At 45.0% G+C, this 27096-nt stretch overlaps 1 protein-coding gene across 1 annotated transcript in view; it reads right to left on the bottom strand.

The window, feature by feature from the left end:
• Positions 1-25380, bottom strand: part of LOC125454489 (protein mono-ADP-ribosyltransferase PARP12-like) — a 33641-nt gene extending 8261 nt beyond the window's left edge. The window contains exons 1-9 of the mRNA XM_048535334.1: positions 24971-25380; positions 23091-23229; positions 18903-19161; positions 16375-16476; positions 12089-12209; positions 9168-9330; positions 6699-6819; positions 6433-6529; positions 215-305 (exon numbers count right to left, since the gene is read on the bottom strand). Of these exons, the coding sequence (XP_048391291.1) occupies positions 215-305; positions 6433-6529; positions 6699-6819; positions 9168-9330; positions 12089-12209; positions 16375-16476; positions 18903-19161; positions 23091-23229; positions 24971-25308 (1431 nt within the window). The 5' untranslated portion in view covers positions 25309-25380. The remainder of the gene's footprint in view (positions 1-214; positions 306-6432; positions 6530-6698; positions 6820-9167; positions 9331-12088; positions 12210-16374; positions 16477-18902; positions 19162-23090; positions 23230-24970) is intronic.
• Between the last annotated feature and the right edge of the window lie 1716 nt (positions 25381-27096).

Below are 27096 nucleotides of genomic sequence, written 5' to 3'. Positions count from 1 at the left end.
TTTTGAATGATCTCAGTGGAGAATTTCCAAATGAAAATCATATTTTATGAATGTTTAGCAATTATGACTGAGGCAGTAACTCGGTTATGTTGAAAGTGTCCTTTGAAATAGTTGAGTCAAGATTTTGATACAGCATCACTTGGCATATAGTAGTGTATCTCTGGCAAAACAACATTCTCCACATGCTATAACACTGGCAGCTGAATCATTTTACCTTAAATTCCAGACTTATATCAAGCGATTTATCCCAGGTGGCTGGAACGGATTTTCCTTGAGTGTTGCCTGACTGTCCAGGTTTTCCTTGGCTGGAAAATAGAAAAATTTCATTCGGAAATCACCTTTCAGACATTAAGGATGATTCAATGCAGGGTCAACCGTACATTAATGATAGTCCATGCACTATCAACCCCCCACTTTGATGCCATGAAAACAAACAGTGGATGCAAGTCATCAAGTGTCATCCCAGTGACCTGAGCACAGAAATTACGCCTATGATCCAGTGCAGTGTGACAAACACACAGATGCTGACCCTCCGAGACAAGCTATTAAACCGAAGACTCCTCTGACCTCTCAGGTGGAATCTGACATTCCCACGACCGCTACTCCAAACAGCAGGGCACCTCTTTCCAGTTTCTTCTCAATCTTTTGTAAGGTGTGACATTTTTGTTGAGGTTGATGTTCACGCAATCTTGGATGTTTCTCATATAAGGATCACTTAAGCTCGGCACTTAAGTACAGCAAGCAGTTAGGAAGACAAATGGTCTGTTGGCCTTTGTTGCAAGGGGATTGGAGTACAGGAGTAAATAAACCTTTGCCACAGTTGTACAGAGCCCTGGTGTGTCCACACCTCGAGTATTGAGTACCAAATCTGGGAGATGAGAGGGGGTTCACCTACATCGAGAGTCTAAGTGAATTGGGCCATCATCTTCTGGAGTTTAGAAGAATGAGAGGTGATTTCATTGAGCTGGACTAGATTCTGAGGGGGTTTAGCAGGATAGATGCCGAGGGATGGCTTCCACTTGTCAGGGAATCTAAACGTTGGGGCACAGTCCCAGGGTGAGGATTTGATCATTTAGGACTGAGATGAAGAGAAATTTCTTCACTCGGTCTTTGCAATTCTCCATCTCAGAGGGTGATGGATGCTTCATTGTTGAATGCATTTAAGGCTGGGATTGACAAGATTTTTGGTCCCTTGGGGAATCGCAAGAAACGTGAAGATTTCAGGCAAGTGTGAGTTGAAGTCCAAGATCAGCCATGATAGTAGTAAATGACAGAGCAGGCTCAAGAGGCCAAATGGTCTACTCCTGCTCCTATTTCTTGTATTTTCTGAATGTCATTTTTTCCTCAACCCTGACAAAAAAAAATTATCTGGTCGATGTCACATGGCTGGTTATTGGACATATTTGCAACTTGACTGCGACGATTCCTACATTACGACAGAAACTACACATCATTGGTCATAAAGGACTTTGGGATGCACTGAAGCCGTGAGAGGTGTGAGAGAAACATCAACCTTTCTTAAAAAGGGTTTCTATCAACAATCTTTGCTGGACTGGAGAGGGAGGTTGTGTTTCAGGGTCAACACAGGAGTTTTTAAACAGTACTAGACACATTTCCTGAGTGAAGTTGTAGAATTTTTGTCATGCCTCCCGCATCAGCTATCGCGACAAAACCAATAATTTTACCAAAGAGCCCAATAAGTATGACCTGGATTATAAGAACATAGAACAGTACAGCACAGTACAGGCTATTCGGCTCATGATGTTGTGCTGAACTTTTACCCTAAACCTAAGGTCTGTCTAACCTCCACCACTACCTTATACTATCATCCATATGCCTATCTAATAGCTGCTTAAGTGCCCCTAATGCAGTCGACTTCACTACCCTCTCTGGCAATGCATTCCACATTATTTGAGAAAAGAAAGCGTTTCAGTAACAAAAATGCATAGACTGGACTGGGGGCGTATGGTGGCTCAGTAGTTAGCACTGCTGCCTCATAGCACTGAGGACCCAGGTTCGATTCCACCCTTGGGTGACTGTCTTTGTGAAGTTTGCACATTGTCCCCATGTCTGTGTGGGTTTCCTCCCACAAATGTGTAGAGACGTGGATTGGCCATGCTAAAGTGCCCATAGTATCCAGGGATGTTGGCTAGGTGGGTTGGCCATGGGAAATGCAGTGTTACAGGAATAGGATAGGTCTGGTTGGGTGGCTTTCTGCAGTGTTGGTGTGAGCTCAATGTGCTGAATGGCCTGCTTCCACACTGGATTCTAACACTAACTTGCATTTGTGTAGTGCCTTTAATATAATAAAATGTCCCTAGACAACAAGCCACACAAAGAAATTTTAGGCCACCTGACTAAAGGGTTGGTGGAAGAGCTTGGTTTGAGGAGTGTACTGCATGCTCAGATGCAGAGGGGACTATGGAGAGACTTCCAGAGATTAGATATTTTGAACTTCACCAGAGCTTCGCTGCAGAGTCAAACAACAATCAAAATACCAAAGGTAAAAATCATCTATTAGTAGAAAGCAGCTTGGATTAGCTGCACTTAAAAAGACTGATTGGTTACTGTCACAAAGAAAAAACTTTGCTGTGTACAGCACCTTTCATGACCATAGGATGTTCCAAAGCCTTTTATAAATAATTAAATGCTTTTTGAAGTGCGGTCACTATGATAATTTGGAAAACACAGAATCCAATCTGCACACAGTAAGCTCCGACAAAGAGCAATGTGATAACGACCGGATAACCATAGCAGGGAGCAAGTCAGAGGCCAGTTTAGAGTCATCACAACGAAATTCCAGGAGACATCACCACAGTCATCGCGACTGTACGGCAGATCAGAGAGAACCTCTGACCAAAAAGAAACCACTCTGTCCATTCAACAACCAGACCCTGCTGATGCCTCAGCTAAATGCAAAATGCAAGTTAATGTAAATATAGAGAAAGATGAACGCCAATGTTTATTTCATTTTCTGTAAGTAATGACAGTACAGATCAGAATGGCTGCATTAACTGTGTATGTACAAAAAGGTTTCCTTCTCTGACCAAAGTATATTTTTGCAATTAAAAAAAACTGTGAGAAGGACAATTGGCAAGATAAAGGTATACAAGGGAGTTGCCATAAAGAGAGTGGGTCAGCATTTGAGTAGAAGTGTTGAAGCCTTTGCTTGAGAGGTTTTGGCGTGAGGAGGCTGTGAAGGGTACAGGTGAGTGTAGGTAAGGGTTCTTTAACTCAGCTTTCTTCCTGTCTGGACTGAAGGCAGTAGGGGTGGCAGTTAGGGCAGTGACACGCTCCTCTTGCAGAATATGGGAGATCGGGGAGACTTCCAGTGTCTAGGGTGAGAACAGGTCCCCTTAAAGATCAGCATGGCGATCTGAGTGTGGAGCCACAAGGGGCTGGGGAGATTTGTAATGAATATTTCTCCTATGTTTACTGAGGAGAGACTCATGGATGCTAAGGAAATAAGGAAACAAGTGGGACGTTTTGGACCGCATACATGTTACCAGAGAGGTGATGTTTGCAGCCTTAAAGCACATAAAGGTGGATAAATCCCCTGGGCCTGATCGAGTCTATCCTTGGACATTGTGGGAGGTTAGGGAAGAAATTGTAGAGGCCCTTGCAGAGATTTTTGCTTCATCTTTAGACACTTGTGAAGTTCCGCAAGACTGGAAGGTAGCTGATGTTGTTCCATTGTTTAAGAAAGGTAGCAAAGACAAGCCAGGTAACTACAGGCCAGTGAGCCTGACAGCAGTGGTAGGCAAGTTATTGAAGAGGATGCTGAGGGACAGGATCAACCAACATTTGGATAGTCACGGTCTGATTAGGGATAGTCAGCACGGATTTGTGTGCAGAAAGTCACATCTGACAAATCTTTTAGAGTTTTTTAGAGAGGTAACTAAGAGGATAGATGAGGATAGAGCAATGCAAGTTGTCTACATGGACTTTGACAAGGTCCCTCATGGCAGGCTAGTCATGAAGGCTAGGTCGCATGGGGTTCCAGGGAGAGCTGGCTACTTGGATTCAAAATTGGCTCAGCGTTAGGAATGCATAGTGTGATGGTTGAAGGTTGTTTCTCGGGCTGGAAGCCTGTGACTGGTGGTGTTCCACAGGCATCAGTGCTGGGACCTTTGTAATTTGCTATTTACATGTTTGATCTGGATGTGAATGTACAAGGCACGATCAGTAAGTTTACAGATGACACAAAGTTAGGAGCTATCGTTGATAGCAAGAAAGTTTATCAAAAATCACAGAAGGATCTTGATCAGATGGGGAAGTAGGCTGAAGATTGGCAAATGCCAATTCAATACAGATAAGTGTGAAATGTTGTACTTTGGAAAGTCAAACCAAGATAGGACTTATGCAGTAAACGGTAAGGTCCTGAGGTGTGTTGTGGAACAGAGGGACCTATGAGTACAAGTACATAGTTCATTGAAAGCAGTGTCACAGGTAGACAGGTTGGTGAAGAAGGCATTTAGCATGCTGGTCTTCATTGGTCAAGGTATTGAATACAGGAGTGGGGATGTATTGTCACAGCTGTATAAGTCATTGGTGTATTGTGTACAGTTTTGGTCATCCTGTTATAGGAAAGACATAGTTAAACTAGAAAGTGTGCAAAGAAGATCTACGAGGATGTTGCCAGGCCTGGTAGACCTGACTTATAGGGAGAGGTTGGCCAGGATAGGACTTTATTCCTGGGAATATAGGAGAATAAGGGGTGACCTTATTGAGATGTATAAAATCATGAGGGGCATAGTTAGGCTGAATGCATATAGTCTTTTTCCCAGGGATGGCAAGTTGAAAACTAGAGGGCATAGGTATAAGGTGAGAAGGAGAAGATTTAAGAAGGACCTGAGGGGCAACTTCTCCACACAAAGAGTGGTGCATATATGGAGTGGGCCGCCACAGAAAGTACAACATTTTTAAAATATTTGGATAGCTACATGGATGAGAAGGATTTAGAGGGATATGGACCAAATGCAAGCAATTGGAACTAGCTGAGTGGGCACCATGGTCAGCAAGGACCAATTTGACCAAAGGGCCTGTTTCCATGCTGTATTACACCATGACTCTAGGTGCCTGCTCTCCTGCGTATACCATATACTACAGCCACCTGAGAGGATAAATGGAGCCTCTGCTTTGAATCTGCAAGGTAGCACCCTTGACAGCGGCGTTCCCTCTGATTTGCATGGAGCATCACCCTAGGTTTTGTGCTCAGAGTTCTGGGGGCAGCCTCGAATCCATGACCTTCTGATTCAAAGAGGAGAGTGCTGCCCACTGATCCACAGTCACCATTTAATAAATGACACGACTTGTTTAAAAATCTACCTTACTGTGGCACTGAGCATCAGTCTCCACCCAAAATAGTGGGATCTCTGACTACACCACAGGCCAATTTCAAAGGCCCTTTTCTGCCACGAGCCCACTTTAACACTTCACCCAGTGCAACCCAAGTGAAAATTGGAAGTCGGGTCCTCTTGGCGGGGAATGGGGGGCGGGGGGGTGGTGGTGTGTGTGGACGTGGAGGGGATGGGTCTCTTGAGTAGGCTGGGGTGCTCAAAGTGCAGGGATACAGACACAAAAATAACAAAGACATTTCTCGGTCTGAGTTGCTGTCAGTGAGAAGACCTCAGAGTTCAGTAGATCAAGCTGCACCCATAGGCAAACAATAATTACATACATTTAAAGGGGCCTCCAGTTGGTCCCAGGACTGTCAAATCTGAGTCTCTGCTCCTTACTGCATCAGGGCTTGACGCCCCAAATGCCTGTCCTGTAATCCCACTGGAGGTAGTGAGACACAGTTGCAGTCAATAACACTGGGAATTGGTAAGCATTACTTTCTGATTTGCAGGTGGCTGTTATAAGTCACAGGGATTTTATAGCCCTTCCAAAATGTTCCAGATGAAGGCATGGATCACAGAGGAAAACTCAACCTCTGAAAAAGCTGCAGAGAATGTAAAGCTGCCCCCTATTGACAGTGTACTGCACTGTGTGAGAACAGCTCGGCTATTCCAAAGCTGAAATATGGCAACTGAGCAAGTTCTGTGCAGAAACCACACTAGTGACACTAGAAAGGGGTCCTTGTGGTGCAGTGGCATTGTCCTTATGCCAGTTCCGGGAGACCTGACTTCATGTCCGACCCAATCCGGGGTTATAATAACACCTCTACCTGCCTTGACTATAGATAATATCTAGAAATTCTTCAGTATCGCTTCAACAACAGGGCCAGAGTGTTTTGTTGAATTGCTTTCTGAAAGTAACAGAAAACTATCTGGGATTGGGAGCCTCTTTGGTCAATGGGATCAATGTCAAACAGAGACTGCACTTTTTTGCTGGAAGAGCTGAGATGGTGCCCAATGACATTCCTTATCTCCACAATGACACAGAGTAAGAAGCCTCCTTAAGCTGGGGCTGTTGACAGGCTTTACTTACTTTTGTATCTGATTCTCCAAATCTTGCTCAGAGATGAACTTGGGTCTCCTCCGGACAGCTCTCTGAGTCCCAACACGTGTGTTCGTCTGACACATTTCTGGACCAGAGCGAGGAGAGATGGGGGGAGGTGTGGCAGAAGAGGAGAGGTAGAATACAGTGAGCATCTTTTATTCCAAGAAAGAAAAAAACACTTGTAATTTTCAGATTTCTTACCGACCTTTCCTGAGTGTCAGATTATTAAACCAGTTTTCTTAAAAACACTGTACCTTTAAAGCTCAGCACATATTGATGCTTTCCAGCCGTGAATTCCACATTCCCATTGCTGTCTGCCAAATACGCCTTCTCCAGGTTAATGGATGTCGTGCTGGCAGCACTGTGTAGCCCTTCCTGTCGTAGAGAATCCAACCAGTCAGTCAGAATTTCAGCAATTGAGGTTACACAATCCAATCTTAGCTCCCCCTGCCCAGTGAGGCTCCACACTAAAGGCACAGCCTCAGTAAACTCACCCTTGCGCCTTCCAGGAGGAGGTTCTGTGGACTTCCTTCTGGTAACAACAGATAATGAAGTGGAAGTGAATTTTACTGGGAGGAGAGACGATTCCTTTTGCACCAGTCAAGACTGCCAAACTACCAACACTCACAACAGTTTATAGTAGAGGATAAAAGGGGTGTTGATTGGTTGACAAGTTGCCACTAACTGCTTGAGGCATTGCCATGGGGAAAATAGTGGAGAAATGCAGGCTTCCCCAAGCTCTAGGGTGTTTCAAACAAAGATGCAAGGTATGAACATATTCCTTTATGTTTGCCCTGAATGAGTCTCAATCTATCACTTCTGGCAAGTAAAGAAAGCCACATTACCATCGAGACTCATTTTCTTAAACTGACCATTTGTGTACATACACAATATCAGACATTAGAATGAACAACATGGACATAAATATGTGACTGAGCCGCACTGCAAGGTGTAGTAATATACCAAACAGATTTCCACATAATAACACAACATTGCGGAGATGGTAAGATAATATAACATTACATATTTATGTCATTGTCTAGTCCTGTTTACTACATGGCTATTGCAACAATTCATACCATTCAATGGATTTCAGTAGTGAGCAATACATGGGGAACATTATTTTCACACAGTTTAACTGAGGAGCAACATAACTTGGACACAACATTTGGATTTCTGCGCTGCATTAGGTAACAACACTCACCTGGGACAGCTATACACAGAGATATATGTTGCAGGCCATTGGGTTCATGTTATTTTGATAGGAACTTACAATACACTCTGCAATAGCAGGATTCTGTGGATCTCTGTACAATATCTTGGCACTCTGACAGCTTGCACATCAAAGGTTGCATGTGTAGTGCTCTTCAATGTACTTTTGTAAATAGCTAAATTGCAGCGTTGGGTCAGGAGGTCCTTCAGCTCCTCGATCGGATTGAATGGTGGAACAGCTTCATGGCTGACCTGCATTTTAACTCAATTTCAGGGTTCTGTATCATTTATAACAATCTCACTTTTGAATTGTTCAACTGATTGCCCAACACCACCAGGGGGAGGAAGTGAATTGGGAAAGAGAGTTCCAGACTGACAATAAGAAATGATTCCTGATGACACCCTGAGTTGCCTATATCTGATTTTAAGTTTGTGACCCCTTGTTCAAAGTTTTGATTGGCACTCAGCGAGTGCCATCCAATCATGGGCTCATACCTAACAATGAAAGATTTGCAAGCGTATTGTTAAGGGTTAGTGAGCAAAGTCTGTAAAACCTATCTAAATAATGTTTTTCTCTATCTACCAGGTCCAATGCTAGTTCTGAGGAAGGGTCACCGAACCTGAAACGTTAACTCTGATTATCTTCTTCACAGATGCTGCCAGACTTGCTGGGCTTTTCCAGCGACTTCTGTTTTTGTTCCCAATACTTGAAATATTTTAAAACTCTCAGTTGGATCATACTTTAATCTTCTATATTCAAGGGAGTAAAAGCCTAATCTATGCAGCGCCTGCCACTTACCTTTAGCAGAGGTATCTTTTTTGGTGAATGTGTGATGTACCCCCAGTTGAAGCCAGTACAGGGTTCCAGAGATGCAATGGTCAGAACTGAATGCAGTGCTTGAAATCAAGGTCAACTCAGGTTTTACAGACTTTGCTCACTAACCCTTAACAATACGCTTGCAAATCTTTCAGTGTTAGGTATGAGCCCATGATTGGATGGCACTCGCTGAGTGCCAATCAAAACTTATAGACTAATAAACAATTTAAGTGAATAATTCAAGCTCATTTTGGGGCTTATTTATGCCCATCATAGTTCACACGTTCTCTGCAAACAAACTGAAAATTTTCAAACATCATGTTTTTTTTTGAAACAGCTTAAAGGCTGTGGAGCCTATTACTTTCTCCAAGGCAATGACTCCAGCAATCAGATTCAACATGCTAAACAGTTACAATCCCTTCTTGTGACTATTTGAAATTTGGCATTCTTGCATTGGTCCTGAGGAGTGGAAAATGCTAACCTTCAGCAACGTGTCTCCCTCCTCAGTGAAGTTCAGATACTGGAAGACTAAGCTGCTATTAGTAAACCAAATTTTAGACAACTGCAGTATAAGTTCCAGTCCTCCATGATCCTCCCAATCTGGCAGTTATTGTTGGGAAAAAAACTAAAGTGTTAACCTGCAGGAGGGTCTGATGTTAAAGGTCACTTTTTAAAAAAAACCCGAAAGACTCACTTGTTTCCCATATTCAATCCACTTTCCGTATTCGTCCTTCCAGTACCATAGCCATTCTGTGGTCAGGATGTAATGTGGAGGTTTTGTAACTGAGGATGCTGTGGATAGGCGCCTAACCTGGCTCAAGCCACTTACCATGGCATCAAAATTAATCACCGAGGACCTGCAATAAGAACAGCAGAAATGGAGGAACATATTTACACTAGAACTAGACAGATACCGTCACAGGGAGACTGGGCAAAACATTAATAACCAATGTCAATGGGTAAATGCTTGTAAGGATCACAGTCATATGCTCTGTTGTGAATACAAGGGACAGGGAAATCGATGGAGTGACACAGAGGTAAAGCCTCCGGCCTTAATTTAGTTAATAATCTGCAGTTTGTCGCCAAGTAGGTATAGATTAACTCAGTTTCTCTGTCCACAGACTGCTGAACGTTTCCAGCATTCTTGGTGTTTCTGAGTGTATTTCATCATGTTATCTATCATCTACAGGCGTTTTACAGGACAAGATCATATTGAGACACTGCCATCATTATGTCTTTGATATATTTGTTCCTGGAGTATGGATGCCACTGGTGAGGCCACATTTCTAGTTTGCCTGAGAAAGTGGTGGTGGTGTTGGTGATGGCAGGCTTGGACACTGATCGGTGGCCTTCGGTGATCAAACCAGAGTATCTAATGGAGCGTTCTTGAATTGTGACCAGAAACGGCTGCACAGCTTCTTTCCTTATTTATGTGTCGGCTCTTTATCCAGCTGGCAAGTCTCTCTGCCTCCACCCTCCGTAAACTTCAACTCCTCGAAAACTTGGGTTGCTTACAATTTAACTTGCACCAAGTCCAGTTCACCCCTCACCTCTGTAATGGCTCTTGATTAGGGACGGCATGGCGGCTCGGTGGTTAGCACTGCTACCTCACAGTACCAGGGACCTGGGTTCAATCCCACCCTCGGGTGACTGTCTGTGTGGAGTTTGCACGTTCTCCCCTATTCTGTGTGGGTTTCCTCCAGATGCTCCGGTTTCCTCCCATGGTCCAAAGATATGCAGGCTAGGTCGATTGGCCATGCTAAATTGCATACAGGCTAAATTGCCTGTAGCACTCAGGGATGTGTAGAGTAGGTGGGTTATAAGGGGATGGGTCTGGGTGGAATGCTCTGAGGGTCAGTGTGGACTTGTTGTGCTGAAGAGCGGCCTGTTTCCACACTGTAGTGATTCTATGAAATGATTTCTCAAGGGGCTCAACTCAAATTTCTCATCTTTGTGTTTCCCTCTCGGATCTCTGCAATTTCCCCCAATTCTCAGCATTTATGTGTCCTGCACTCCCATCACAGGCAGTTATTTCTTAAGATGCCTGGGCATTTTTCACTAACCTTCTCCTTTTTTACGGTGCTTTTTTGAAACACATCTCTTTGAGGAAGCTTTTGGTAGGCCTTTACAAATTGATCTTTCAGCCAATGAAGTACTTCTGAAGTGAGTTTATGCAAAGTAGGATCACAAAAGGAGCCATGAGATTGAAAAAAACTGAATCATCTGTTTTCACTGACATTGATTGAAGGGTAAATTTTGGCCACAGGATCAGAGGAACCTCTGTGCTTCTTTGCAACAGTGGCATAATATTTTCTGTGTCTCCTCAAAAGGACAGATGGGACTTGGTTTATTGTCCCATTTGCAAGAGCCTGACAGTGCAGCACTCCCTCAGCACTTCAATGAGAGCGTCAGCCTAGAGATTGTACTCAAACCTCTAGGATAAGTCAGGAAGCCACAATCTCTTGGCTGAGAGCTACCAACTACTGATTACTGAGGCTTGGCTGCACATTAGAACTAATGCTGTATTATAGAAGGTGGAATAAGATAGTGTCACTCGGTCAAACTCTTCATTCATGGGCTTGCGCCTGCCTCACTGTCCAAGAGAGCTTCAACATAGAATAAGATCGTGCTTTCAGACCTGTCCCATGAAGAGACCAAATTAAGTATTTTTGGCTACTAAACAATAGGAACGGTGGACCATTCAGCCCCACGTTGTACAATTCAATTAGACCAGGGCTTCCCAAAGTGGGGACTGGATATGAAGTGGGGTCCACAGCTAACATTTTGAGGTCCCTTTATGTTGCAGAAAAGCCACTCAGAGGTCTGCACTCACCAATCGACTCGCTGATGTATTGACTTCCAGTCCCAGGAGACACTGTTGCACGCAGACCCTGGGGGTTCACGCAGTAGGAGCAAAATGAAGGGTGGGTGTACCAAGGCAGCAATGACTGCCACAGGACCTCCGTATACTTCCCCCACACCGTCCCCACAAACCCAAGGTCCACCAGATCAACTCCTTCGATCATTTTCAACACCTCAGTTGGATCTCCTCAATCTCACACATGCGCTAGGGTTGTAAGTACAGTCAATGTAACCAGTTCTCTCAGTTTAACTGAGAGCCCTGTTATCCTTCTGGAGAATCTCTGCTGCAACTGCATTAAGGCTCAATTTGATGGCCAGAACTGAGCACGAATATTGTAGGGCTGGTCAAATCAGAACTTTATATCACTCCTGTAAATATTCTAGTCTTCATATCGCAACCTCACTGTGATTAACACCTGGACAGTTTATTTTGTGACATTGCTTTTAATGATTTCACTACTTGAGCCCCTGATCAAGCACTGGATGTTCTTAACAGGGAGCAAGTTACATTTATGTAGTGCCTGTTGCTATCCTCACCATATCTCAGGATGCTTAAAACTATGAGTTCCTTTCGTAGTGAAGTCACTGTTATTACCCAGTCGCGGTCAGGAGGTAATGCAAAATGAAATAATCCAAGGGCTTGCCCATGAATTGCTGCATCAAATATCCTAGATTTGCATTAATGGTATAATTGGGCATTAATCAAAGACTCTGCTACTGTGAAGCGACCCGAGTTGAAACATCAGAGTGCACCTGGTCTTATTGGGATCGCAGTAATCCTTCTCAATCTGCTCCATGTTCGGGAGATCTTGCCAAGATTCGCCATGAACCTGCCATCGATAAGGGAGCTTGAAGTGAACCCGGTTACATTGATCTGAAGGCAACAGAAACCAAGAGGAGATTACTTCAAATAAAGTCACATTTACATGCTTTAGAAAGTCAAATAACACCCACAGAGCCCTGTATCCTGTCACCAAGTCACCCGTTATTGACACGTGGAGAGTCCTTGACACTGACCCAACTCCCTCAGAGCCAGCTCTCAGAGTGAGCAGAACCTCTGACCCACCTGTTTATATCTGTCAGCCAGGGCTCCCTGATCGGACCAGATTAACAGCCCCAATCAGGGAACTCAGAGTCTGGTTGACCTCGTTACAATCACTACAGGAAGCATCTCCAATTCTCTATGTTCTTTCACCCAATCTGTAACCAGCACCCTTCTGCAAAAAGACTGCTCTGTCTGGTTATTAAATTGGTTTACGTTGTCTTGAGCAAATGATTGCAATCTAACTACAGCCTTCTCAACACTTCATCCACAGGATTACATACTTTTTAATAACTTCTCAATGAATGAAAAAATGCTGGATTACTCAAAGAACAGACTTTGATTTAAAACACCGACAACAAGCATATTGTTAAGTTAATTGCTGAGAAGGCTGACTGGGACAGTGTACTTTCACTGAGATAAGGGCCAGAGTTAAAGAAGACAGCTGCTCAGACAGACCTTGAAAGACTGTGGGAAACTGAAACATCAGGAAGTTGTTTTTGCACCAGAGACACAGTTAGAGATGGAGTTGGGAGGGGAGGGGTGGGGGTGTTGGTGAGAGGTTGGGGGGGAAGGGAGAATGAAAAGGTACTGAGATTTTTGGATTTTGCCAAAAGTCAGGATATAAAGAAGATCTGCTTGAACCCCTGGAGGAAAAAGTAAGGCTACAGTCATTAAGGGAAGGTGTTTTCTGTCTTGAATGCTTAACAGTGTCTAGCCTCACACCGGGAACAGTACAGTGGCTCAGTGGTTAGCACTGTTGCTTCACTGTACCAGGGACCTGGGTTTGATTCCACCCTCAGGTCACTGTCTGTATAGAGTTTGCACATTCTCCCCATGCATCTCTGGGAGCTCTGGTTTCCTTCCACAGTCCAAAGATGTGCAGGTTATGAGGATTGGCCATGGTAAATTGCCCTTAGCATCCAGGGAATGCAGCATAGGTGGGTTAGCCAAGGGAAATGCGGGGTTATGGTGGGTCTGGGTGGGATGCTCTTTGGAGGCTCTGCATGGACATAGTAGGTTGAATGGCCTTTTCCCACGCTTCAGGGATTCAATGGTCCCAAGGGCATAAGCAAACTTTGCTGTGTGCGTTATAGACAGTCTGTCCTTAAGGTTGTATTATTGCTGTTTATTAAATAACTGCTATAAATAATAAAGCTGCGCCCACTGCATTTCGACTTTTCTATAAATGATTTTGATGTGAATATTGGGAGGATGGTTAGTAATTTTGCAGATGACACCAAAGTAGACGGTGTAGTCGACAATGAAGAAGGTTATCTCAGAGTACAACAGGACCTTGATCAACTGGGCCAGTGGGCTGAGGAGTTTAGATAAATGTGACGTGCTGCATTTTGGAAAGGCAAATCAGTGCAGGTCTTGTACAATTAATGGTAGGGTCCTGGAGAGTGTGGCCGAAGAAAGAGACCTAGCAGTGCAGGTTCATAGTTCCTTGAAAGTGGAGTCGCAGGTAGACAGGATAGTGAAAAAAGGTGTTCGGCATACTTGCCTTCATTGGTCAGAACACTGAGTTACAAGTGTTGGGACATCATGTTGCAGCCATACAGGACATTGGTTAGGCCACTTCTGGAATAGTGTGTTGAATTCTGGCCTCCCTGCTATAAGAAGGGTGTTGTTAAACTTGAAAGGGTTCAGAAAAGATTTACAAGGATGTTGCCCGGGTTGGAGGGTTTAGGCCACAGGGAGAAGCTGAATAGTTTGGGGCTTTTTTTCCTTGGAGCTTCAGAGTCTGAGGGGTGACATTGTGGAGGTTTATAATGTCATGAGGGGTGCAGATAGAGTGAATAGACAAGGTCTTTTTCCCATGGTAGGGGAGTCAAAAACTAGAGGGCATAGGTGTAAGGTGAGAGGGGAAAGTTTCAAAAGGGGCCTTTGGGGCAACGTTTTCACGCAGAGGGTGGTGTGTCTATGGTACAAGCTGCCAGAGGTGATGGAGATGGGTACAATTACAACACTTAAAAGGTATCTGGGTGGGTACATGAAGAGGAAGCGTTTAGACGAATATGGGTCAAATGCTGGCAAATGGAACTAGATCAGTTTAGGATATCTGGTCGGTGCAGATGAGTTGGACTAAAGGGTTTGTTTAAGTTTGTTAAAGTGCAAGATGAAAAACTTTCAGCAAGATTCACGTTCTGTATTACCAAGGTACTGTGAATGAAGCATTGTTAATTTTACTGTCTGATCTTCTTTCTGGGTTTGATGTGAAAAACTATGGGTACTGGAATAAAATCTTACAAAGTGAGAAAGACCCTCACAACATTGACTGCAAAGAGCGTGGGAAATGCCAATGTCCCAATCATTTGCTGCTGCTAGTTTTGCCCTGCCATCCTGGACCAACCCACTAGTACCCTATCCCCTGGAATTTCAGGGGCACTGGAAATACCATGCAAATCACCCATTTTTCGTGTTCAGAGGCCAGTTAAATCCAAGATGGAGCTGAAACGTTCAGCTCATCAGAACAGAAACAGTTGTCCATGTCCTAGTAACATAGCAATAGCCCAAACAGTTAAAAAACAGTATTGAACAGGACAGGAAGAGAGTGTCAAGGGCTTGATACTTTAAGGATGAAAGTCAGAGGCGCTTCACACTTCCTCGACATTTTACTTCTGTAATAAAGTATGATGTCTGCAGTAAATGTCTGCATTTGGGCTTGGGTTCAAACATCTAAATGCTATTTTACATATATACAAACTAATTGCGATGCATTTCTCAGCAGCGGGTTATCTCCAGTGTCACACCCTTGAAAGATACAACTGGTTGTAATGGATAAATACTTTAACATGAATTTGTTCAATTTGCTCGCTCACGCACCAAATTTCAATGAGTTCCTATATAAAGTAACTGGAATGCAGCTTTTAAGATGGCTGTTTGACCCACACACTCCATTTAGGCAAAAGATAGTCTGCAGATCACTCCCTTGCATCTCAGCTAGCGTTACTGTGTATCTCATCACCCATTCCAGCACACTTCTCACACATGACAGTGCCAAGAAGGTGGCAGGATGCATCACACTGAGAACAGAAAGTACTGAATAATGGGCTGCCTCAGATGGCCTGTAACTGTTGAGGTGTTGGTTGCTCATGTAAGTGGCTCTGCGTTCCTCGTGTTCAGGAATTCATTTGCACTCGCTGAACATTACTTGCATTATTGCAAGACTGAGGTGGCATTCCATATAATCGATGCTGCACTTTCGGAGGAACGATACAAAGCAGAGCTTTAAAATCAGCCTTACGCGTTACAAACAAAGGCAAATTTCTACACTCACAATCTTCACACATGTCCTCGGGGATGTTTTGTTAAGCTTACAGTTGCCAAGATAGTTAACACTTGAGGAGGACACAAGCTGGAGCCAATCTTTGAGCCGATTTATTGAAGCAATGAGGGTAGCAATGCAGCAACTGTAATAATCAGAAACACTGCAAATTGTGTTACTAAATAATAAGTATATTCAAATACGTAGCTCATCTGGATGATGAACAGAATAAACTCCTAACTTCCTTACAATGTCCTTTCCTTCCAATTCTGGCGACTTGCCCATCTGAGCAGTGTTCCATTTAGAAGGCTGTCTGTTAATATTTGTTTCTGCTCCTATTTTATCCTTCCCTCGAGCGTTTTGAACCAGAGACATTCCCTGAAAACTGGGCATGAGCTGGTTAGCTTACCAGACCAAGGTCAGTGATTGATCTAGTTTCTATTAATCTTCAGCGCCTAGCCTGTCAAGTTCTTCAGCTACCTTTGCTGCTTCAATTATAGAAAAACTTGTTTTTTAGATTGTTTCAAAAGCCAGACTTATAAATGTCACTTAGAATCAATTCTCTCCTGCCGTAAAATCCAAAGCATGAAAGTAGGGCTGCCTGAGTCAACTGAAGCCACATTTTAGGTCCCGGTTTTACCTGGAAACTGAATTTGTCAGCTATGTTTTATGAGTGAGGAATGTTTTATTTTGCCCTTTGAAGATTGTTTGTACTGGGATTTTTACCTTTAAAGCTGCAATTCTTCCGGACAAAGTACAGGCAGATCTCCTCGCTGTCCATATCACCACTGGAGCTGCCGGAGGATAGTCGGGTCCGGGGTGACTTTTCTGCGGGTGGCAGATCGAAGCACAATGTCAAATTCTCATGTTAGCTATTGAGGTGAACTGCCCCAACCATCTGGGGGTCACTGTGAGGAATTCCACGTTGTCCCGGTCACAGAAGTTCAAAGCTGATTGGCAAGTTCATTCTTTAAGAATCATACAGGACGGAAGGAGGCCATTTGGCCCGATGTACCTAAGCTGACTCTTAAGAAACAGCAATCCAATCAGTCTGCTCTTTCCCCACACTCTCGCAATCTTTGCCATTCTGGGACTCTAACTACTGTGGACGGTGAAATTTAAGACAACCCTTGAAGTCTTGTAAAATTGTCCAAAAATTGTGGGCGGACTTACACAGAAAAGTGCACCTCTGGCATGGGATCACCCTTTTCAAAATGCCACCAGCATCTAATACAAATAGTGGATATATGTTCTATGTTCCATGTCTGCAACTCTGGTGCATAATCCCTAGCACCCAGTTCAGAAGCCACCAGTCAGTAAAACATCAATTTGTCGACTGACAAGCTCAGGCTGACTGAGAACATGAGTATAGCATGTTGTGCCTGAGGGGTTTCAGCAGAGGTTTTGGTTAAACACAGAGTAGGCCTACTTTTGGAATACTCCATTCAATTCTGGTCTCTCTGTAAAAGGAAGGATGTTGTTAAACTTGAAAGGATGCAGAAAAGATATACAAGGACGTTGCTGGGGTTTGACGGCTTGAGTTATAGGGAAAGGCTGAACAGCCTGGGGCTATTTTCCCTGGAGCATCAGAGGCTAAGGGGTGACCTTATAGGAGTTTATAAAATCACAAGGGGCATAGATAGGGTGAATAGCCAGGGTCTTTTCCCCCAGGGTAGGGGAGCCTAATGGGCATAGGTTTAAGGTAAGAGGGCAACGATTTAAAAGGTACCTAAGGGGTAACATTTTTCACACAGAGGGTGGTGCGTGTATGGAACGAGCTGCCAGAAGAGGTGATGGAGGCTGGTACAATTACAACATTTAAAAGGCATCTGGAGGGCCATATGAATAGGAAGAGGGATATGGGCCAAATGCTGGCAAATGGGACTAGGTTAATTTAGGATACCTAGTCAGCATGGACAGATTGGACCCAAGGATCTACTTCCGTGCTAATCAGCTCCATTTTTCTACATGGGAACACATCATTTTTGGAGCCAGAATAATGAAGTCACGCCACATGCTGTAACTTGCAGTAACTCTGTTTGGGACGTTCTGACCGAATCTGGTTTGTTTTCAGTGCATCACAGATCATAACAACTTGCTGTGCAGAAATATACAAAAGATTCTCCACAGCTTCCCTTTTGCTCTTCCACTGATTATTTTAAGTCTGTGTCCCCCAGATACTGACCCTCTTGCCATTGCAACCTATCTCTCCTTATTTACTCTACTGTATCCCAGCTTACTCTTACCTAGTCTAAGGGGAACAGTTCCTAGTCTCTGCATATATCTGTGAAGATACGCAGCCTTGCACCATCCCAGGTCGTCTAAACTCTGAACTCTATCCAAGGCTTTGCCAATGTTCTACAAGTGTTAATTATTAAGTTGAAAGACGTGATCATCGACTTTTCTCTGAACATTAAACCGCTGGCCATTCAACTCTTTGAGCTTGCTCCAGTATCACTATCAGACAGTGGCTGAGTTGTATATTAAATGTGGCTGCCTCATTTCAGTCCACATCCACTGGGTGTTTTTCTGGAAGGAGAGAGGGGGAACCATGTCCCAGATTCTTGCTCTCCCTTCGAATTGAGAAGCGCTTCCTGGCATCAACCTGATTCTCATCTTATGCTGTGCCCTTCAATTCACATTTAAAGTGGGCATTAAACAGGCCTTAGGACAGGGTGCAGAGTACATGTCATGGGATGATACCACAGATGGGGACTACTGCTATGTAACAAAGTCAGAGAAGGAGGAATTGTTCTCCTTCGACCAGAGGAGTGGTGAGTATTGGACTAAATAAAGAGAAGTTTTCCCATTGTCGGTAACCGGGTTTAAAATAATTGGTTAAAGGACCAGAGAACAGGTTTGCCCCCTTGTTGTAGAGTTCTCCTTCAGGATAAATAATTTCATCAAATCATTTAATCATCTTAAATCCCTCAACCAGCGCCCCTTAATCTTCAACATTTCGGGGATGTAAGAACAGTCTCAGCAGCTGGTTTTCCCCATTAACCCTTTGTTGCCTGAAGATGATTCTAGTGAATCGATACTTCACCCCCTTCCCAGACCAGGTCCCACAGGAGTTTACACAACGTCTTCTTTGTATCACAGCACGCCCGAAATAAAGGCTAACATTCCACATCATGGCTCCATTATTTTACGGGCCTTCTACGCAAAGAGGGCTCTGGTTGTAGTGACCTTACAGTAGCTGGACAAAGCTGATAAGGCGGCAGCCAGGAAAGGGGGACAAATTGCTCGCTTACCTTTCCCATCAGGCGGTGTGTAGTTCTTGATGCTGAACAGGTTCTGGTACGTTTGCTGCAGGTTCTGTGCCACATCAGATCTCAGATTCTCCAGGCTCATGGCGCTGTTGCTGTCACTGAAACTGTGACAGCGCTTACAGCTTGACCCAAATTTGCAGGAGCCCTGGACATAGTGGAGGCAGACGTGAAGCTTAGTGCATTCATGTTTGTAGGTGCAGTTGCCATAGCGGCCAGGGCCCCTGTTGTAAAAAGTGCAAATCTGCAGGGATAGAATTCACAAATTCATGAGGCTTAAATGGAACATCTGACCAAACGACTGAAGAATGACAAACGAATCGAAAAATGATGTCGATACCGTCCCTGCAAAACTGCAAAGAGAACTAGATCGATGCTGCTCTCAGCGTGTGCTCATGTACATTCACAGGTCAGCAACGACTCTGTCAGCATGGAGCTCCCTCGGAGTCAGCTAGATGCAGGTTCAAGTCCTGTACCAAAGGCTTGAGCGCTAAAGCCAGGCCGACACGGTGGCGTGCTGCTGACGGAGTGCTGCACTGTCGTTGTTCAGACAAAATGTAGGCTGCCTCAGGTGACGGTAACAGACCTCACAGCACCATTTGAAGAAGTGTATAGGGCTCTCCCCAGTATTTTGGCCAACAGTCATCCCTCAGGCAAGATCCCTCCGACTGTTTGCCATTACAGCACACTGCTTGCGGGAGGTTGCTGTACATAAATCAGCTGCTTCATTTCCTGCAGTACAACAATAGCCAAACCTCCCATGTATTTTGGAGACAGTAGGAACTGCAGATGCTGGAGAATCAGAGGTAACAAGGTGTAGAGCTGAATGAACACAGCAGGCCGAGCAGCATCTCAGGAGCAGGAAAGTTTGACACTTCTTCAGAAACCTTTCTGAAGAAGGGTCTAAGCCTGAATCATCAGCCTTCCTGCTCCTCTGATGCTGTTTGGCCTGCTGTGTTCATCCAGCTCTACACCTTGTTACCTCCCATGTATTTTCTTGGTTAAAAAGTCCTTTGGGATATTCTGAGGTCAGAACCAACAGCTTCCAGGGGATGAGCACAAGCCAATCAGTTGCTTCACTTAAATCATTTTGGCAGCAATAACATTCAGCTTGAACAAAGTGCAATACTGGCAAGAAAAGCCGTACTGGACTCGAAACATTAACTCTGTTTCTCTCCTGTCTGGCGTGCTGAGTTTCTCCAGCACTTCCTGTTTTCTTACCACTGGGCAATAGTCAGGAGCAGGACTCCCCAGATCAGTCAAAGATCAAGCAGTTCTAACAGTGCAGCACCCCTACAATCCAAATATCAGGTTTCAAGTCTCCAGAATGGCAATCCACCTCGTACCCTTCTGATTCTGCACTGAACGACAACTAATACCACAGATCCATGCCCAAGCCTAGAAATGTTTTGGACAGTGCATTGAAGCATTGCACCCCACAAGTTAATAAGCAAACAGCTGGGTTTTCCATCCAACGATTCAAGATGCTTTTCAGAAACACTGACAAGGAATGATTTAGAAGTGAATGAACAAACAGAAGTGACACATGGTAGAAGCTCCACGGTAACTGTAGGCTGAAGTAGGACAGCTTGTTGGAAAATTTTACACAGTTATGTTAATGTCCCCCTGAGTATAGGCCAACTCATCCCTTTATCAAAGCCAAAACACATAGGTTGTACCTCAAAAACAAATGAACCATTTCATTCAACCTGGCATCAACCCAGACATTGGAAACTACAACTACAAACATAATCTTTTCAACCCTGCAAAGTCTTCCTTACTAACGTCCGGGGGATAATGCCAAAACTAGGAGAGCTGGCTCACAGACTCGTCAAGCAACAGTCTAACATAGGAAAGACCAAGCAGAGGTGTCAGCACAGCGATATACAGTCAGGAGGGAGTGGCTCTGGCAGTGCTCAACATTGACTACAAACCCTATGAAGTCTCATGGCATCAAGTTAAACATGGGGAAGGAGACCTCCAACTGATTATCATGTACCATCCTCCCTCAGCTAAAAAATTTACTACTCTTTCATAGAACAGCACTCGGAAGGAAAATGAAGGTGGTAAGGGTGCAAAATTTCAATATCCACCACCAAGACTGGCTTGTCAACAGCCCTTCTGATTGGGCTGGTCAGGTCTTAAAAGACATAGCTGCTAGACTAGGTCTGCAGTCGGTGGTGAGGGAACCAGCAAGAGGGAAACACATGCTTGACCTCATCCTTATCAATCTTCCAGCTGCAGAATCATCTGTCCATGACAAGTATTGGTGGGAGTGATCCTTGTGAAGGCGAAGTCCAGCCTTTACATTGAGAATACCCTCCATCGTGCTGTGTGGCACTATCACGGTGCCAAATGGGACAGACTTCGAACAGATGTAGCAACTCAACACTGAGGATCTGTGAGGTGATACGGGTTATCAACATCAGCAGAATTGTACTCCAGCACAACATGTAAACCATGATGAAGGGTTATTGAACTTGAAATGCTCATTCCGTTTTACTTTCTACAGGTGCTGCCAGGCCTGCTGAGTTTCCTCAGCACTCTCTGTTTATGTTAAAGCCAATGGAAATCAGAGGGAAAACTCTCCACTGGTTGGAGTCATACTAGGCACATAGGAAGACAATTCTGACTGTTGAAGGTCAGTCATCTCAGCGCCAGGGTATCTCTGCAGGAGTTCCTCAGGGTAATGTCCTCAGCCCAAACATCTTCAGCAGCTTCACCAATGACCTTCCCTCCGTAATAAGGTCAGAAGTAGGGATGTTCGCTGATGATTACACAATGTTCAGCACCGCACACAACTCCTCAGAAACTGAAGCTTTCTGTGTCCTAGATATTGTCTCTGTCCTAGACATGTAGCCAGGCTTGGGCTGACAAACAGCAAGTAACTTTTGTGCAACACAAATGACGATTTCCAATAAGTGAGAATCTCCCTCGACATTCAAGGGAATTACCATCACTGAATCCCCCACTATTCTGAAGGTTACCATTGACCACACACTGAGCTGGACTAACCGTATAAACACAGCGGCTATAAAGAGGGTGAGACTAGGTACACTGTAGCAAGTGACTCATTTCGTGACTCCCCAAAGCCTGTCCACTATTTACGACGCGCAAGTCAGGAGTATAATGTAATATTCCCCATTTGCCTGAATGAGTGCTACAATAGCACTCAAGAAGCTTGACACCCTCAAGGACAAAGCAGCCCAATCGATTGGCATTACATCCACAAACATCCATTACCTCCACCACCAACAGTCAGTAGCAGCAGAGAGTACTATCCACAAGATGCACTGCGACATTCACCGAAGATCCTTAGACAGCACCTTCCAAACCCTGAACACTCCCATCACGGAGGAAAAGGGCAACAGACACATGGGAACACCACCACCTTCAAGTTCCCTCTCCAAGCCACTCACCTCCCTGACTTGGGAATATATCACTGTTCCTTAATTGCCACTGAGTCAGCATTGCAGGTCCACCTACAGCACATGGACTACAGAGGTTCAAGAGGTCAGCTCACGACCACCTTTTCAGGGGCAAAGTAGGGATGGGTGACAAATACTGGCCCAGCCAGCAAGACCCACATTCATGAACGAAGGAAAGAAATAAAGCCTGAAGCAGAAGAACAACTTGCATTTGCGTAGCGCTTTCAATGTGGGAAACCCTCCCATGGAGTTCCATTGGGAACGCTATCAGACAAAGTCTGACACCGAACCACAGAAAGAAATACCAAGATAAGTGCCTGAAGGTTTTGTCTATAAGGAAGGTTGTAAAGGCAGAGTGGTGGGGATGTCTAAGGACCAAATTCCAGAGCTTTGGGCTTTGATGGCTGAAGGCAAATCAGCCCACAGTGGTGCAAGAAAATGTGCGGAATGACAAACTGGATTCAGAGGAGTGAGGAGATCCTGGTGGATTGTGTTGTTGGAGGAGTTTACGGGGAATAGGGACAAGCGGGGCCACGAAGATGGGGACCAGAAAGATGGGGATTCCCTGAGCAGGGAATGGGGTCCGAAATAAAACCAAGCCGTGGGCAGTTTCTGCTCATTGTACCTCACTTCGCTCAACCTCTTCGCTGCTCCCATGCGAGGAATGAAAGGACAGCACATTTGGCTATGGCTGGCGTTAAGGGGAACCAGAGATGTACACAGTTGCTGGATTCAAAGCTCCTACCTCGGGCAGCAGAGATGTATCATTCTGAAGCAGCAGCTGTCGCAGTTCCACCTCTGTCAGCTTGTGAAGGCTTCCTCTTGAAGACAGTATGCTCAGGTTGTGAGGAGAATGGATAGCATGCGAGAAGTTGCAGGCATTTCTGAAAGAGAAACAGAAGAGGTCAGCTCAGCGATGTTGCAGTGTAACATCATGGGAGTGCCACAGTGTTGATGGTTCAGTCTGTCGTTCTTTCTTAAGATAGCTGCCAGGATTGAAACTGGGACGGCAAGGCAAGAATTGGAGGAGTCAGCAAAAAGATTGTTATTTTTTCTTTAATTCATTGGATGCAGGCATCAGTAGCTAGGCCAGTATCTATTGCCCATCCCTAACTTCCCAGAGGGCAGGCAACAGTTAGCCACATTGCTGTGGGTCAGGAGTTACATGTAGGCCAGCCCAAACAATGGGCTCTTGGCCATCATTACACTCTTAATTCCAGATTTTTTTTTTAAGTTGAATTCAAATCTGGGTCTCTGGATTAACAGTCCTGCAATAATACCACTAGGCCGTCACTTGCTTTTCATTGAACAGAACATGATTCACCGGTCATTATAACATGGCTGTTTGTGGAAGTTGGCTGTGTGCATATAGGTTGAAACGGTTCTGGCATCACAACACAACTTAACTTCCAAAAGCATTTCAGGAGCTGTAAGTACTTCGAGGCATTCAGAGGTTATGGAAAGCAAGATACGATTCAAAACCTTTCCTTTTCAGCAGACTCTGACTGTTGCACCACTGGGTCACAAAGCTAGGCATGAAGGAGAGAGGGATAAGGGTTATGTCAGATTTAGGGAGGAGTGAGGTTGGGGCTTTTTGAGAATTGGTGGTGGCGGGAATGGCTGTAGGATATGGCAGAAGAGTTTTCAATCAGCTCACGTTTCGAGGGAGTTGAAGACTTAGCTGGTTATGGATTCTATTTCTCTGTGTTTCACAATATAACCTAACACACACCAAACCCAGTCCACCCATTAGCCCTGTGCTCACTGACTTGCACTGGCTCTCCCAGACCAGCAAGACCTCAATTCGAAACAGTTAGTTCTAGTTTTGAACTCTCCTTCATGGCCTTGCCCCTCCCAAACTGACTTCTACTAGGCCTGGGTAACCCTCTGTGATCTCCAGCGCTCCTCCAATTCTGGTCTGGTACAGCTCCACCATTAGCAGCCATGCCTTCAGGCCTGTTGGGAGGGGATCTAGATCTCGAATCCCTCTTTATGCCCCCCTTTAAAAAAAATCCCTGAAGCAGAGTGGCAGAGTCCAAATGTAGAGGGGATAGGATTAAGATGAGGGGGGGAAAGATTTAAAAGGGACCTGAGGGGCAACGTTTTCACACAGAGGGTGGTACGTGCATGGAGTGAGCTGCCAGAGGAAGTGATGGTGGCTTGTACCATAACAACATTTAAAAGGCATCTGGACAGATACATGGGTAGAAAAGGTTTAGGGGGATATGGGCCACATGCTGACAAATGGGACCAGTTCGGTTTGGGAAAGCTGGTTGGCACGGATGAGTTGGGCCAAAGAGTTTCCATGGTGTATGACTTTGATTGAGTGTTTGGTCTCCTGTTTTCACTATGTCCTTATATGGCTCCCTATCAAAATAACCCAATAAGACCCTTCTGTAAGTCTGGGGGCTCTCTCACTGCCTGGGAGATACTGTATGGATTGAATGCTCTGTTTTGCTCTCAAACGTTTCTGCCTCTTCTGCTTTAGCCCTGACTCTCCACGTAAAATAAGTGACTGTGGCCAATCTCCTGGCCTTCCTCCCTCACAATAAGATTTCGGGGTCGAGTGAAAGGGGGGGATTCCCTCCTCCTCAACTTGTCTCGAAGCAAAACGTGTCACTTTACCTCCCCTTGGAGAATTTGCAATTGCCCAGGAGGAAGAATTTGCAGAGGTGGAGCTGGCCGCAAGAGCCGCCGCAGTTCTTCCTCAGAAAGTCCTTGCACAGTCTGACCGAGGTGATGGCAATGATCTGGCTGTTCTCAGTCAGCTCCGAGCCGGCCAGCTTGGGGCCCTGGCCCGGCACGATGGCGAAACATTGGCCGGCCCGCAACATCCGACACAGTTCCCAGTCTGTGACCTGGAAAAAGCGGAAGATCTCCCTCCGTAAGGTGCTGTACTGCATACAGCCCCCGCGGGAGCACAGCAGCCTCAGGCTAAGATCTCGAATCTTGTCCAGAGCCATCCCTCCTGCCTAGGTCAATTCTAGCAGAAGTGTGCCTGTTTTTTCTCTCTGTCTCTCTCTTACTTCCTCTTCTTGGTCCAGGAAAACAGAAAAATGAAACTGAAACTTTTGAGCTCAGCCTTCCTCTCGCTGATTGGCTGTTCCCTTCTGTGTCTCCCCTGAGAGGGAGGGGTAAGTTTATCACAATAGTTACAATAGAGGTCTCTGCATTCAGCTCCGAGACTGAGCAAGGAGGAGAAACTTAACACCAGAGATCCTGCAGAGAGGAAACGGCTCCTCCCAGAGAGACAGACTCATACACAGAAACATTGAGAGGAAGTCAGAAAGGGAGAGAAAGAGTTCCTCAAAAGAGAATCAAACAGAGAGACAGAGACTCGGGAAAGCTACCCAAGAACACAGACGCAGAGAGAGATAGAGAGCGGTAACCAAGGAGAGGAGGTTAACAGGAGAGAGGAGAGTGAGGCTCAGAGGGAGGGAGACTTAGAGAGAGCGAGAAAGAGAGTTAATATTACAGCTAGACTGGAACCGCCAGAGTAGCAGAGACTCTGAGAGAAAATCAGAGAGACGTACTCGGAGTGCGGGACTCAGAGGGAGAGATAGAGTCAGACTCAGAGCTGGGGAGGGATACTTAAAGAGAGAAAGAGCCTGAGGACAGAGAGAGTAGGCAGAGCCAGTGACTCAGTGATACTCGGAGAGAAAGAGAAAAGAGATACTAAAAAGGGACCTGTGACAGTGTGTCTCGGTGAAAGGGGATCAGGATGCGGGGGGTAGTGACAGATTGATGAATGGGTGGGCATCTTGATCGGGGGTAAAATGGTGTTTAAAATCAACTGCAATTTTATAATTTGCCTTAAGTCACAGCCTCATCATCTCGCTGCTCCCCACCTCACTTGTAATCCTGTTCAGAACACTCAAACCCACCTTGAAGTATCCCAGGATCAGTACACCAAAGGCTGTCCTGGAAATAAAAAGTGTCTCTTTCAGGAACATGGGACAAACAGTTAAAATAAGAGGGAAGCATATAAATACAGGATAGTTGGTCACTGCAGAGAAGGGATATTGTTAAGGGGCGAGAGTCTCGTTGGAGAGGCACAGTGTTAGATCTAGTCCTACAGTGACAGGCACTTCCCGTTGATCAGACAGACGTGGTAGGGCGACCACAGCTAGTTGAGACAATCCCAGTTTTTCATTAATGTCTCTTAATCCCAACAAATTCCCAAATATAGTTCAAACGTCCCAGTTCTCTTAATCCCAACAAATTCCCAAATATAGTTCAAACGTCCCAGTTCCTCTTTTTGTCCAATATAAACTGGGTTTGGGGAGATAAATCTATGTGTAATTTCATCCTTCTTTCTTTAGATACCCTAAACACACATTGTACAGCGTTGCACACGGTGAGTCTGTACCCCTAACCTGCACTGGCCCTTTGATGTGCCTAAGGAAGTTGTCACCACGTTTAAAGCGCTTTATTACTGATGACGCGCCGGGAAAGGTTGGCCAACTCGCGCTGGACGTCTACCAGGAGATGTTAACATGTCTTCCTATTTTCAACTTCCCCTCTCAATACCTGGCATTGATCGTCCAATGTGTCAATCATCACAGAGTCCCACCTTCCCAAGGTTCTTCCGCACCAATGTACGAATTAGGAACACTGGTAAACCATTTTCTTCCTCAATCCTGCTCCACCATTCCATAAGGTCATGGCTGATCTGATTGTGCTTCATCCTACTTCCCTGCCTACCCATCCTCCATTCCCTTTGGCTCCCTTATTAGTCAAGAACCTATCCA

The sequence above is a fragment of the Stegostoma tigrinum genome, chromosome 7 (genome assembly GCF_030684315.1).
Source record: "Stegostoma tigrinum isolate sSteTig4 chromosome 7, sSteTig4.hap1, whole genome shotgun sequence".
Taxonomy (NCBI): domain Eukaryota; kingdom Metazoa; phylum Chordata; class Chondrichthyes; order Orectolobiformes; family Stegostomatidae; genus Stegostoma; species Stegostoma tigrinum.
The sequence above is the reverse complement of the archived record's forward strand: the minus strand, read 5'-3'. Positions and strand labels throughout refer to the sequence as shown.